The sequence below is a fragment of the Elephas maximus genome, chromosome 3, assembly GCF_024166365.1.
Source record: "Elephas maximus indicus isolate mEleMax1 chromosome 3, mEleMax1 primary haplotype, whole genome shotgun sequence".
NCBI classification, from domain to species: domain Eukaryota; kingdom Metazoa; phylum Chordata; class Mammalia; order Proboscidea; family Elephantidae; genus Elephas; species Elephas maximus.
In genome coordinates, this window is record NC_064821.1 from 8,751,117 (window position 1) to 8,764,315 (window position 13,199).

Consider the following 13,199-nt stretch of genomic DNA (forward strand, 5'->3'; position numbering starts at 1 on the left):
ACGCCCCCCTCCGTGACGTCACACAAAGGACCGCGGGGCATCCTGGGTAGAGCGAGACAATCTGCGCATGCGCCACCTCTCCTCGGAAGCGGTGCGGAGGAGGCCGCGTCACCATAGCAACCGAGGCCTAATCTTCCCGGCGGAGTTGCTGTGGCTCCACCCGGCCCTGTTTGGGGTTCATTTCCAACCCTACCCCTGGGGGACCCCCTCATCCGGTAAACTGGTCAGGTCAGGGGCCCTTGTGAGGTTGACCAGAGTCAGGAGGGATCACGGCCTGGCTGGAGATGGGGTGGGATCACCGCTGGGGCCGCTGGCGGGATGTTGTCAGGTGTCCACTAGTGGGTTCCGACTCACAGCGACCCAATGTGGAACAGAACGAAGCACCGCAGGGTCCTGCGCCATCTCACAACCGTTGCTAGGCTTGAGCCCATTGTTGCAGCCACCGTGTCAATCCATCTCGTTGAGGGTCTTCCTCTTTTTTCCTGTCTACCAAGTGTGATGTCCTTCTCCAGGGACTGATTACATCTCTGAAGTATGTGATATGTAGTTGTGAGGATTTTTGTTTTATGTTGAGGCGCAATCCATATTGAAGGCTGTGGTCTTTGATCTTCAGCAGTTAGTGCTTCAAGTCCTCTTCACTTTCAGCAAGCAAGGTTGCGTCATCTGCCCCTTTCTTCTTCATACAGTCCAGCTTCTCTGCAGCCGGCAGGCTGGGTCTGTGGAAGTCCACACTGCCCCAGAGGGGCACGCTCCTTAGGCCCCTGGAGAAAGGTAACATTGTGGGGGCGGGAGGCAGAAAAGGGTGCTCTGGAGGGCAGAAGGGAGGTGCAGGGACCCAACCCCTGCATCCAGATGTGCACACGCCCCCGTCACCTCCCAGTAACAGCGGCGCATGCTCACTGCTCACCCACTTGTTGATCTACTTAGGAGATACTTGCCCACCGGCTCTGGACTTTGTGCTAATTTCTGGAGACTTAACAGTGAGTGTGTGAAGCCAACTCCCTGCCTTCTTGGAGATTACAACCTACTGGGTAAGACGGTCGCAGAAAATGGTATCTACACCCCAGGAGGAAACAGGGTTTCCACGGGGGAAGATTTAAGCTGGGTCCTGAGGGTGAATGTTAAAAAGCAAAGATGTCACTTTGAAGACTAAGGTGGGCCTGACCCAAGCCATGGGATTTTCAATCGCCTCATATACATGCAAAAGCTGGACAATAAGGAAGACTGAAGAATTGACACCTTTGAATTACGATGTTGGTGAAAAATATTGAATATACCATGGACTGCCACAGGAACGAGCAAATGACTTGGAAGAAGTACAGCTAGAGTGCTCCTTGGAAGTGAGGACGGAGAGACTTCGTCGCACGTGCTTTGGACATGTTATCTGGAGGAACAAGTCCCTGGAGAAGGACATCATGCTTGGTAAAGGAGAGGGTCAGTGAAAAAGAGGAAGACCCTCAACAAGATGGATGACACAGTGGCTGCGACAGTGGGCTTAAACATAGCAATGATTGTGAGGATAGCGCAGGACTGGGCGGTGTTTCGTTCCATTGTACGTAGGGTCACTATGGCACTTGACAACGACGACAGGGTGAGGTGGGCAGGCAGTGGTGCAGAGCATGGTTCCTGGGCACCACCTGGTGGGCATGGGGGCAGGGGTGAGACAGCCCATCCCTACTGGCAACCTGCTCCATGTCCCTCCCCTCCCTGAGCTCTCCCGCCCCTTCTCTATTTGTGTCCCTGTGTATGTCTCAGAAACCCTGGTGGCATAGTTGTTAAGAGCTACATCTGCTAACCCAAAAGCTGGCAGTTTGAATCCACCAGGTGCTCCTTAGAAACCCTATGGGGCAGTTCTACTCTGTCCTATAGGGTTATTGAATTGGAACTGACTCAACAGTAACACGTTAACAGGTATGGGTGCGTCTCTATTTTCTTGGTCTTTCTATTGTCAGTCTCTTATGAGCCTCTGTGTTTCTGTCTCATAAAACAGAACAAAACTCATTGCCATCGAGTTGATTCCAACTCCGTCTCTGTTCTCCCATTTCTCATGTCCCTTGGCCCCACCTCCCATCTCAGGAGCCTCTTCCACAATAAGTCATAGCAGGGCGGGTGCCTCCAGGGACCCCTCTCTGGACATCCGCTCTCAGGCTGCACCCCTTGTGCCCCATCCCAATGGCATCTTGGTGAATCTGGCTACCTGTGGGTGCCTGATGACTAACCCCATGCCCCTTGGCTCCTACACTCTGGTGTGTGGGGAGGTGACCCCATGCTTGGAGCCCCAAACCACGCAACCCTTGCTGCCTCTTTGTCTAGGTCAAGTGTCCTCTGGGGTGGCTGCCTCTGGCTCCCTGAAGGTGCAAGGGAGCATTCGCGTGGGTGCCAGGGGACAGTGAGGACATGACCCCCCAGGCAAAGAAGGGCCTGGAAAGACCTGACAGTTGTCCTTGAACCCTGCAGGAAGGGCTGGGGGTGGCTCCTTTCTGCGGCAGACAACCAGGAGTGTGTGGCTCCCACGGACCGAGGGTGGAGGGCCAGTCCCTGACCAGCTTGGGCCCAGTCACTACTCTGACCCCAAATCTTCCAAGCCCCCATGTGCCCTGTCCCTCTGAGGTGCCACACCTTTCAGCTTTCAGCCAAGATCTATCTGACATCAGTAATATCCCTCTTTCCACATCCTCTTCTGAATCTGGGTTGAATTTTTAGCAGTTTCCTGTCAATGTACTCCGGCACTATTTTTGAATTACCTTCAGCAAAATTATACTGGCGTTGTCATACAGATCATATTGTTTGATAATTTCCACACTTGAGAGAATATATTATTTTAAGTCATTCAGCTTGCGGTGCTGTTATGGCAGCTCCAAGAGACTGATCAACAAGGACACATGGCTGATGAAAGAAGTGAGCTGTGATCCCACCCAGCAGGTGAGAGGTCAGGTTCAAGGCTTGCGCAACAACCTGTGACCACTGACATCTGCTCTGTCCGTTGTGAAACGGGCATGATTGTCCCTCCTCCGGGATTGCTGGGAGGACTTGGAGTCTCGCCCTTAGCCACATCCTTATTCAAGAACTTTCTGGCTGTTTTTTTCCAACTCAAAAAGCGTTCCTAGACCTTGCCTTTGAAACTTATTTAACTAGGAGTGCATGCAATTTAAGATTGTCAAGTGCCCTGGGCAGGCTGGGGGGTTCCTGCAAAGTGAGAGAATTTAACCCAGGAGCTGTTTTGAAATGTAATCTTTATGAATATAAAATTTAGCAACTGACAGAGCTGACACATTTCTGTGGATGTGGAGATGTTTGGTAAGGTATTCTGATCTTGCAGTTTTCTTTTTTGTATTTTTATTTTATTGTGCTTTAGGTGTAAGTTTACAGGGCAAATTAATTTCTCATTAAGCAGTTAATACATAAGTTGTTTTGCGATGTTGCCAAACCCGGGATGTGTCAACACCACTCTCCCCTTTTCCACCCTGGGTTTCCCGTTTCCATTCGTCCCTACCTGCCATCTTAGCTTTTGGGCTGGTGTGCCCATTTAGACTCCACATGACTGAACTAAGCACATTCCTCATGAGTGTTATCATTTATTTTATAAACCTGTCTGATCTTTGTTCTTTTTTGTATTTTTAGAGATAATTTTAATTTTTTTCCCTCTAGGTCTCAAAACATTTCAGCGTTCCCTGGGAAGCTTGAGCACCCTCAGCCCTATTTCCAGAGAGCCTCCTGACATCTGCTGACATTTATTACGCACTGACGGTATCCTAGGCGCAACGGTAAGCATTTTCTTCCATGTATAGTAACTAATCTTCGTAAAGATTCCGTTAGCTCGGCTGCTGATGAGTTGGTGACTGGAACCCACCAGCTGCTCCTCGGAAGAAGGATGTGGCAGTCTGCTTCCATAAAGGTTACAGCCTTGGAAACCCTATGGGGCAAGTTCTACTCTGCCCTACAGGGTCTCTATGAGTCAGAATCGACTCAAAGGCAATGGCTTGGCTCAAACCCTTGGCTACCTGCTGTTACTGCAGCCAAATCTGGCTTTTATTACCTGACATAAGACCCCAGTTTCTTGACTTATGGGGGAGGGGGCAGCGAGCACCGCAGGTCCCTCAGCGTGGAGATGTGTCCCGTCCAGCTGTTGCTGGAACATGGCTCTAAAAGCCGCTGATGAGGGAGGGGGAGAGGCTGGACAGGAAGTGACTGAAGGCAACTAAAAGGCACCGAGGACAGGCAGGCCAGAGTCACACTGCCTTCAATGCTCTGGCCTCCTGATGTTCAGATTGCTCTTGTAAGCTAAACGCCCCAGCAGGAACACCAGGTACTCTGGGAGGACTGAAAATTGTTGGGGGGCCTGTGGGGCAGCTGCCCTAGATACAGAGGGAGGCCCAGTGGGCTCTGGACAGGTGGCTGTGGATTAACTCTCACTGCACCAAACCTGGCTGCGGGGGCCTCTGGGGAGCCAGGCCCACCCTGCCCTGGGCCCCTCACCTGCCCTCCTTTCCACCTAGAAGCTACCAGGCTTCCCCTACTCATAGGAGGGGACAGCTGGGCCTTTCTTCTGCCTCCCCCTCCCCTTCAGTGTCTTCTGAGAGGGCAGCAGCCAGCAGGCCAAGCCTGGCCACCAAGGCGCCTTGTTCTGACAGTATTTAAAGACAACCGTTAGAACCACAATCACACACAAGAGGATTTCAAATAAAAATCTGCACTTCTACAAACATTGGTGGCCTTGGAACTGCTGGGCCAGTGAAAAGGAGGGGCTACCCCTTGGGAGGGAGGAGTTTGTGTGTTCCCGTCATCCATGCCTGATCTCTGCTGGCAGGGACTGAGCACTGCCCACCACAGGGTCATGGAGGACTGCAGTGGGGTGAGACTGCCCACAGCAGGCCGTGACTACTGCAGGCACTCTGGGTTCTCGGTCCGCCCTGTGACACTGGCCCCAACCCTCATGTGCCTCTGCAGAGGACGAGGCCTGGAAGGTGCAGGGACCCGCCCAAGAGTCCCAGGGATGCACAGCCGCACCTAAATGAAAGAGTCCTCAGTTCCAATCTCACTTCCCCCCTTACAGGCTCATGACTCTATGACTTGGGGCAAGTGATTTCACAAATCTGAGCCTCAGTCTCCTCATCTGTAAAGTGGGCAGATAGGCACCCCATTTCAGAGGGCAGCCGTGAGAATACCAGGAGACGACACAGGTAAAACATGAGGACGGTGTCTGGCTCGCAGCTGGCTCCCGACTAGGAAACACGGCAGCACCGATGATCAACAGGCCTGGGGAGCTACGTTCTGGAATCACCGCAGCAAACGCGCACAGAGTGCGAACAGTAAACTTTTTATTAATGGAAAATGGAATGCCTCGGTAACAGAAACCTGGTCTTAAAAATGGCAAAACATGAACACATTTATTACAAAAAAAAGAGGAGGAGGAAGTGAGTTCACATTGTATTGAGCTACAACCTGGGGACAGAATTTGCTTGTTTTGAAAAGATTCCACAAGGTCAAGGTGACTGGCTAGCAGATCCGACAGTGTGGCTGCCTACCTGGTAACGCCAGGGAGCATGTGGGGCCTAGTAGCGGCGGGTGAAGTGGGGGTACGGGTGGGGGTGGGGGACACTGCTGCCCCGGTCCTGGCCGGTCAGTCCTCCACCTTCCAGTTCGTCAGCTGGTGCCACGTGGCCCTGGGCATGTCCCCCCTGTGCAAAGCCGCCCCGCCTAGGAACAAAGGCAGAAGGGCCCCTTGAAGCGCTCTGCGTTTCTCGGCCACACTGCTGGGTGCCCGCGGCAGCCCCGAGCGAGCACGCTGAGCTTTTTCCAGGTGAGAAACCCCACAAGCACACTATGCGTTCCGGGGGCTGGAAAGCGCCATTTGCCCAAGTTGCAGAAAGCCTCTTTGGGTTGGTTTTCAAAATGCACAATCCAGCAAGGTGAACAAAAAGGCAAAAGGGGGAGGAAGTAGGATCAGGAACAAAGCCCTCTCATCCTCGGACAACACGCCTTACCCCGACATGCCGCCCCGGCTCGCCACGTGCCCCGGCCCCGAGGGGCCCGATGGGCCTCTCTCACCACCTGGAAGGAAACAGAGTTTGCAGACACTCCCTGCTCGCGACACTCTGAACAATCCCAGGAGTTTGGCTCTTTGCAGCAGCAGGGCCTGGAGCTCCTGGCCACCCCCCAGAAAGTGGGTGCACGCGTCCGTGGTTGGGGTCAGCTTGTACCTTGCCACCGTGAGTGGTCTCGGCCAGCCGTGCCTGAGTCCACACTGCCCTGCCAGGCGCGATCCTGGTGGTCTTCTAGCCTCTGGCTGTGCTCTCCCCAGTCGCGTCCACCCCTTCACCAAGAGAAACAGACACAAAACTGTCCAGATGGGCCTCTGAGGTCATGCCGTCAGAAGGCACCCCCGGCACGCCAGCATCCCTTCCCACAAGGGCGGGAACATGGCTCAGCAGGATGTGGACCAGGAGCTACAGAGAGAAGTGAGCGAAGGATCAGAACAGACTTTTCTCCAAAGATGGACAAGTGGCCGATAAGCACCTGACAACTTGTTTTGACATCCTTAGTCACGTCAACCAAAGCAAACCCACTGCTGTGGAGTAATTCCAGCTCACGGCGACCCCAGGTGTGTCAGGGTACAACTGTGCTGATAGGGTTTTCAGTGGCTAATCCTCTGGAAGCAGATCCCCAGAACTTTCTTCTGAGGTGCCGCTTGGTGGACTGGAACCTGCGACCTTTCAGTCAGCAGATGAGCATGTTCACTGTTTGCACCACCAAGGGACTCAGTAGTCACTGCTGCTGCCGTGCGCCGCTGAGTCGGTTCTGACTCTCAGGGACCCCATGTGGCGGGGCAGAACTGCCCCAGAGGGTTTGCGTGGCTGTAATCTTTGCGGGAGCAGATCGCCAGGTTCTTTCTCCCACGGGAAATGCAAATCAAAAGCGCAGTGGGATACCATCCCATCCCCACCGGAAACGCTGAACTCAGAAGGCCGCAGAGAATGTGGTGAGAACGCGCAGAAATTAGAACCCTCACGCAGTGGCGGGTGGGAACGCAGAATGATGCCACCGCTGTGGAGAGCAGCCTGGTGATTGTTTCAGTGGTTAAACATCTCTTTTCGTTTCTCTATACCCAAGACAAATGAAATCAGATGCCCACACAAAACCTTTTGTATGCATATTCACAGAACCATTACTAATGAGACCCCCAAAAGGAATACAACCTAAGTGTCTATCCACTGATGAAAACAAAATACGGCATTTCTATGTGTAGAACACCGCTCGGCCTCAGAGAAAGAGTCAGATATATGCTACAACGTGGATGAACCTTGAAAACAGGCTGACTGAAAATAGTTACGGAAGGATGAGTATGGTATTATTTACACCTACATGAAATACCCACAGTGGGCAGACAGAAGAAAATCAGTGGGTGAGCAGGGACAGAGGAAGGGGCTCTGGTGCTGCAGTGGTTAAGGTCTGGGCTGCCAACCGAAAGGTCGGCGGTTCGAACCCACCCAGCAATTCCACAGGGAAAAGACCTGGTGATCTGTTCCTGTAAAGATTATAGCCTGGGAAACCCTATAGAGCAGTTGTACTCTGTCGCAGGAGGTCGCTATGAGTGAGAATTGACGCGAGGGCCCCCACCAACAGAGCTGGGGGTGGAAGGACTACAGTGAAGGGTAAGGGGTGCAGGATTTCTTTCTGGGGTGAGGGAAATGTTCTAAAATCTTTGGGGACGATGGATGCAGAACTCTGTGAGTAAACTAAAAGCCGCTCAATAGTCCCCTTTCAATGGGTAAACTATCCTTTACACAGATAAGCTGTAGTGGGTACTTCCACCAGCAAAGGTGCCAGGATCTCTTAGCAGAGAGTGGCAAGGGGAGAGCCCAAAGCAGCCACACAGCAGAGCCTAGCGCTGGGCTGGGCCTCCTCCCATGCAGCCCAGGACGAGATTCAAGTGGAGCGCAGGAGCCGTGCAGCAGGAGCGCTAAGCAGAGGCTGGGCCTGCTACTGGCACCCATGAGCTGCGTGAACGTGAGCCAGCCCTGAAGACAGCCATAAACAGACCTTTGGTCAGCTAAAAAGGGTCAGTGTCCTGTGTGCTGACCTTCAGCGAGCGCCTGTCAGGGAGGCCAGTGAAGGGCAGGGTCTGGGCAGTCAGAACAAAGGTCTCTTTGCTGGACACCTCCCCGACAAGCCCAGGACCACAGAGTCAACAAGTCGATGGGTCTCCCAGAGCTGAAGCAGCTTGGGGTCATGCTGTGAGGCACAGCATGAAGTGAGCAAGGCGCCCCTGGAAACCTCTGGAAGGATGTAGCCCAGTGACCCCCAACCCTGATAGCATGCTAGAATTGGAGGAGGTGGAGGTGGTACTAAAACATCCCAGGATCCAGGTCCCTCCCACTGAGCTCCTGTTCCGTCTGCTTCCTGGGGTGAGGTGCCATCTCCCATGAGTGAGTGTCATGTGCATCCAGGGAGGAGATGCCCTGATCCAGACCAAGAGCGGATCAGAGCAGAGACCCCAGGAAGACACGGCACCGCTTAAATATGCTTCAAGAAGATTTGAGGGGAAGGTGATGTCCACCCTTATAGACTGGGGAAGGAGCAGAACCAAGAAAGGCTCCAAGTCATCAGGAAGAGAAATGTTTTCTGGGTCAGAGGTCCAGGTGACGGCCACCCCCCAGCTGGAGTGCTGAGCTGGCTGCTCCATCCCTGAGGAGGCACCTTGCCCCTCCCCTTGAGATCCTGATTCTGGGAGACTTGCCTAGAGACAGGGGTCTGGAATGGGGCCTGGCTGCAGGGCTGACCTCCCATGGGCAAGGGCCAAGTGGCACCGCTCCCCCAGCCCTGCCCCCGCTAACCTGGGTGTAGGCGGCAGCGACCGGCCTTCACTCAGCCTCTTGTCTGGGCCGTAGCCTCCCCAGCCGTCCCGGGAGTCCCGGCTGTGGCGTTCTGGGGGCCCTCCGTGGCCATGGCGCTCATCGTAGTGCTGGAAGGCACAAGGACGACAGGGGGCAGTCTAACCATGGACCCTGTGCAGGCCTCTGGGAAGCTCCACTGTCATTGCTGCCCCAGCTCCTGGCTGGACAGTGACAGAAAATCCCATGGAGCCCCGGCCCCTCAACACCCTCCCCAGTGAAGAGTCCGAGCCTGCCAAAAGCTATTGTCTCCCTCTCAAGGTGCTTGTAGGAACCTGTCCGTGGGTGCCCCCCACCAGCCTGCCATTGCGTATTGACAGCCCCGTCTTCTCTGTGGCTTGAGGGCCCCTCTTGGGGCCACTGAGAAAACAGTGGCCAGGACCTGGCTTTCTTTTCACTCTTCATGACACTGTGTCCTCCGGCCTCTCAGGACACCCTCTCCCCTTCTCCCTGACAGACCCTGGGTTCAGGGGATGTGGGAGGGAGGTTTTTTTTGGGAGATGCGGGGAGGTTTACAGGCGGGAACGTAAGGGGCAGTTTATGGGGGGATGGGCCCTCCTCGCTACCTGACACCCAACACCTAGAATACCAAAGAGGACCAGACTCAAGGGCCACTTTTGTCACTTTCACAGCCCTAGGGCCCAGCACAGGGCGAAAAACACAAGGAACCCCCAAATCTGGGCTGGACAATGACTACCCATACCTCTCACCTAGCTGGCTGTGGAGGTACCATTGGGGGGGCTCTGGGGCACCCCTGCAGTGCCTGGCGTAAAAGGCATGTTGAGTGGAGGGGGGTAATCAATAGATACTTGCAGTTCCTACCAGGTATAATTAAGCAACAATGACCCCCAAGTACTTGAAAAACACAGACTCGAAAATCAGAAAACAGTGAAATGCCAGCACTTCTAACTGCTCGTCAGGAAGGACATTTCCGTGCGTCTGAGCCCGTGACTGAGTGACTGGCTCTCCAGCACAGGCCACCAAGGACACAGGCCACTCACCCACCAGCACCCTCGACCTGGGAGCAGCGCCTTGGTTTACTCACCTGCCCGTCTCGCTCAACCATCACTGACCTGGAACCTTCTCTCCTGCAAAAGGAAAACATCTCGTTCAAAAAGCGGCGACGTGGGATTTAAAAAAAAAATTTTTTTTATTGTACTTTAGGTGAGGGTTTACAGACTAAACCAGGTTGTCATCAAATAATACACTTACTGTTTTGTGACATTGGTTGCCAACTCCATGACACATCAACACTCTCCCTTCATGACCCTGGGTGCCCCATTACCAACTTTCCTGTCCCCTCCTGCCTTCTTGTCCATGCCCCTGGGCTGGTGTGCTCATTTGGTCTCCTTTTGTTTTAAGAGCCTGTCTAATCTTTGGGGAAACCCGTGGCATAGTGGTTAAGAGATACAGCTGCTAACCAAAAGGTCAGCAATTCGAATCCACCAGGTGCTCTTTGGAAACTCTATGGAGCGGTTCTACTCTGTCCTTTAGGGTCACCATGAGTTGGAATCAACTTGACAACGCCTTTTTTTTTTTTTTTTGGGTTCTAATCTTTGGCCGAAAGATGAACCTTGTGAGTGACTTCAGTACTGAGCTAAGAAAGTGCCCTAGGGCCATACATTAGGGGTTTCTCCAGTCCCTGTCAGACCAGGAAGTCTGGTCCTTCTGTTGTTGTTTTGAGTTAGTATTTTGTTCTACAGTTTTCTCCAGCTCTGTCCAGAACCCTCTGTTGTGATCCCTGTCAGAGCAGTTGGTGGTGGTAGCTGAGCACCATCTAGTTTGGTTGTCTTCATTCTCCCTTGCTCCAATGGAGTATCTTAGATGGCTCCTCACAAGCTTTTAAAGACCCCAGACACTGCTCACCAAAGTAGAATGTAGAACATTTTCTTTATAAACTATGTTATGCCAATTGAGCTAGATGTTCCCTGAGACCGTGGTCCATCCACGGCCCTCAGCCCAGTAATATGCTCCCTCAGGGAGTTTGGATGTGTCTGTGGAGCTTCCGTGACCTTGCCTTGGATAAGTTGTGCTGGCTTCCCCAGTGCTGGTTATTGTCTTCCCCTTCACAGAAGTTAACACTTAGTTATTGCATATTTAGTGTTTAAAACGTGGGATTTTTGCAGGCCACGCAAAAGGGTTTCCAGCTGGCTGGACTCTATAAAGGCTTTTTCCTGGGAGCTGGATTGAACCCAGGTTCTAAGAAGGTGGGAATACAGATTTTACTGAACTGAAATTTCCAGAAGCCCTGGTGGCACAATGGTTAAGTGCTCAGCTGCTAACTGAAAGGTCATCAGTTCTAAACCACCCAGCGGTTCCACGGGAGAAAGACCTGGTGGTCTGCTCCTGTGAAGATTACGGTCTAGGAAACGCTACGGTGCACTTCCACCATCATGTGGAGTTGCCAGGAGTCAGAATTGAGTCCACGGCACACATCATCATCATCTTCCCCGGGAAGGTTTCGGAAGGAGAGACCCACACCATGAAGCCTCATCACCTGTGGCCTGGTGACAAAAGCAAAGGGAACAGGGACAAGCAGAAGCCCCAGACAGTCCCTAAGCCGTGATGTGACCTAACCCAGCGACTCACACCAAATCTTAAGATGTCTCCAGCGACAAGGCTGAAATGTTCCAGGAAATGCCGCCCAGGGAGCGAAAAGAGAACTCACAAGACAGAACCCCGGAACTGGAAAACTGAGGGCTGGTTTTACTAAACCAGAGAGAAAAGCCAGGTGCCATCGAGGGGACTTCCTAAGGGCAAGGCCCCTGCCCAGGCCTCCCCCAGCTCCACCCAGCCTGAGCCCCACAGATAAGCAGCTGGGTTGCGCCTCAGCTTTCTGGGGAAACATTTATAACACCAACAGTAATAAAGCCTGTGAAGCCATAGATCCACACCCTTAGGACATTATAAACCCTCCAGATGGCCAGGGCTTTCTTCTGAGGAGCCTCTGGGTGAACTAGAGCCTCCAACTTTCTGTTCAGTAGCTGAGTTCTCAATCATTTGTACCACCCAGGGACTACCTAAACTAGGTATATGTCAGATTAAAAAAAGCACTGGCCAAAAAACCCACCCAGACCCTCGAAAGGCAAAGCAGTCCTAATGACAAAGGACGCACTTCTCTGTCATTCTCTCTGCAGCTGACCAGCACAGGAACCTACACGGCTGATGAACCCTGAGAGCACAGCCTAAAACCTGAGCTAGAGAACTGGACTGTGGCCCAGCCCACTATGCCTCTTCGGCAGGCCACAGTGCTTCTCTAAGCCTGCAACAGGAGACCCAGCCATGGCCTCCTCAAAGCTCTTCTGATCTCCGAAACTATGACTCCAGAGGGACTCAGGATCAACTGGTGGGGTAGGAAGAGGAGGCACGGCCATGCAGAGATGTTGAAAATGATCACAGCCCCAGAGAGCTGAGCCACACACTGACAGACACCCCAGTAAGAGCTCAGCCTGCTGGGAGCCCTGTCCTGTCACCAAGCATCTGTGTGCTCTTGGACAAATCACACCTCCAACGCCACCGCCGTGCCTTTGCGGAAGCGAGGAAGGTGGACTGACCGGCTCTGAGGTGCCCTCCTGCTTGAGAAGCCAAGGATTCTGGCACCGATTCTGGCACACTGGCCTCGAATTCTGTGCTTTCTAAATCCCACGTTCAAGGGACCAAAGTTACTGCCGGTGGACTCTCTAAATAGTACAGATTTTCAAAGAACAGGTTGAGACCCCTCTGCGCAGCATGCCAAGGGATGTGGGTGGCCCCAGCTGCAGAGGGAGGACAGGGCCACTCACCTGTCGACCATGTGGTCCTGGTACTGGCCCCGGCTGCGGTGGTCAAAGTCGTGGAAGCGGTGCTCTGGCCGCGGGAAGTCCGAGCGGTATCTGTCCTCCAGTGCCGCCCGTTTTCCTTCTGGCCAGTAGGCGTCATCTCGCCTGTGGTGGTTTTCGTTAAAAAAAAAAAGTAAATCCCATTTATGAAAAACAAGGAGGAAAAAGGAAAGGCTGGAGATGGAGAGGAAGTATGAAAGGTCCTGCAAGGCTAATCTCTAAACGATCATCATCGCTTTCATTTGATAAATTAAACCCCCAAACTGCCAAGAGGCCCCCTGGTCTTCTCACCTGATAAGCTTGGGGATGGGACCGCTGTGGGCTAACTGTATCACAGACTTTAATACCTCGATCCCCACGTGAGCAAAACGGAACGTTTGATTCTTCTGGAATGCCATCGGAGCTGCCATGTTTTTACCTTCCCTGTCTTCTACTGTAGCCTGAATCTCCCTCTGAGTTTTTTTGCAGAGGGGATCAGATCAGTTGGGGA

At 53.0% G+C, this 13,199-nt stretch overlaps 1 protein-coding gene and 1 long non-coding RNA gene across 2 annotated transcripts in view; one reads left to right on the top strand and one right to left on the bottom strand.

Annotated features, from left to right (window-relative positions):
* The first annotated feature begins 87 nt into the window (after nucleotides 1-87).
* Nucleotides 88-5,254, top strand: LOC126071973 (uncharacterized). The gene is made up of 3 exons (XR_007516435.1): nucleotides 88-2,922; nucleotides 3,649-3,764; nucleotides 5,054-5,254. It is a non-coding gene; the product is annotated as an uncharacterized LOC126071973 (long non-coding RNA).
* Nucleotides 5,255-5,359: 105 nt separating this feature from the next.
* SAFB2 (scaffold attachment factor B2) overlaps nucleotides 5,360-13,199 on the bottom strand; it is a 36,759-nt gene continuing 28,919 nt past the window's right edge. The window contains exons 16-21 of the mRNA XM_049876501.1: nucleotides 12,674-12,814; nucleotides 9,937-9,979; nucleotides 8,835-8,962; nucleotides 6,201-6,313; nucleotides 5,985-6,051; nucleotides 5,360-5,697 (exon numbers count right to left, since the gene is read on the bottom strand). Coding sequence (XP_049732458.1) covers nucleotides 5,553-5,697; nucleotides 5,985-6,051; nucleotides 6,201-6,313; nucleotides 8,835-8,962; nucleotides 9,937-9,979; nucleotides 12,674-12,814 — 637 coding nt within the window. The 3' untranslated portion in view covers nucleotides 5,360-5,552. The remainder of the gene's footprint in view (nucleotides 5,698-5,984; nucleotides 6,052-6,200; nucleotides 6,314-8,834; nucleotides 8,963-9,936; nucleotides 9,980-12,673; nucleotides 12,815-13,199) is intronic.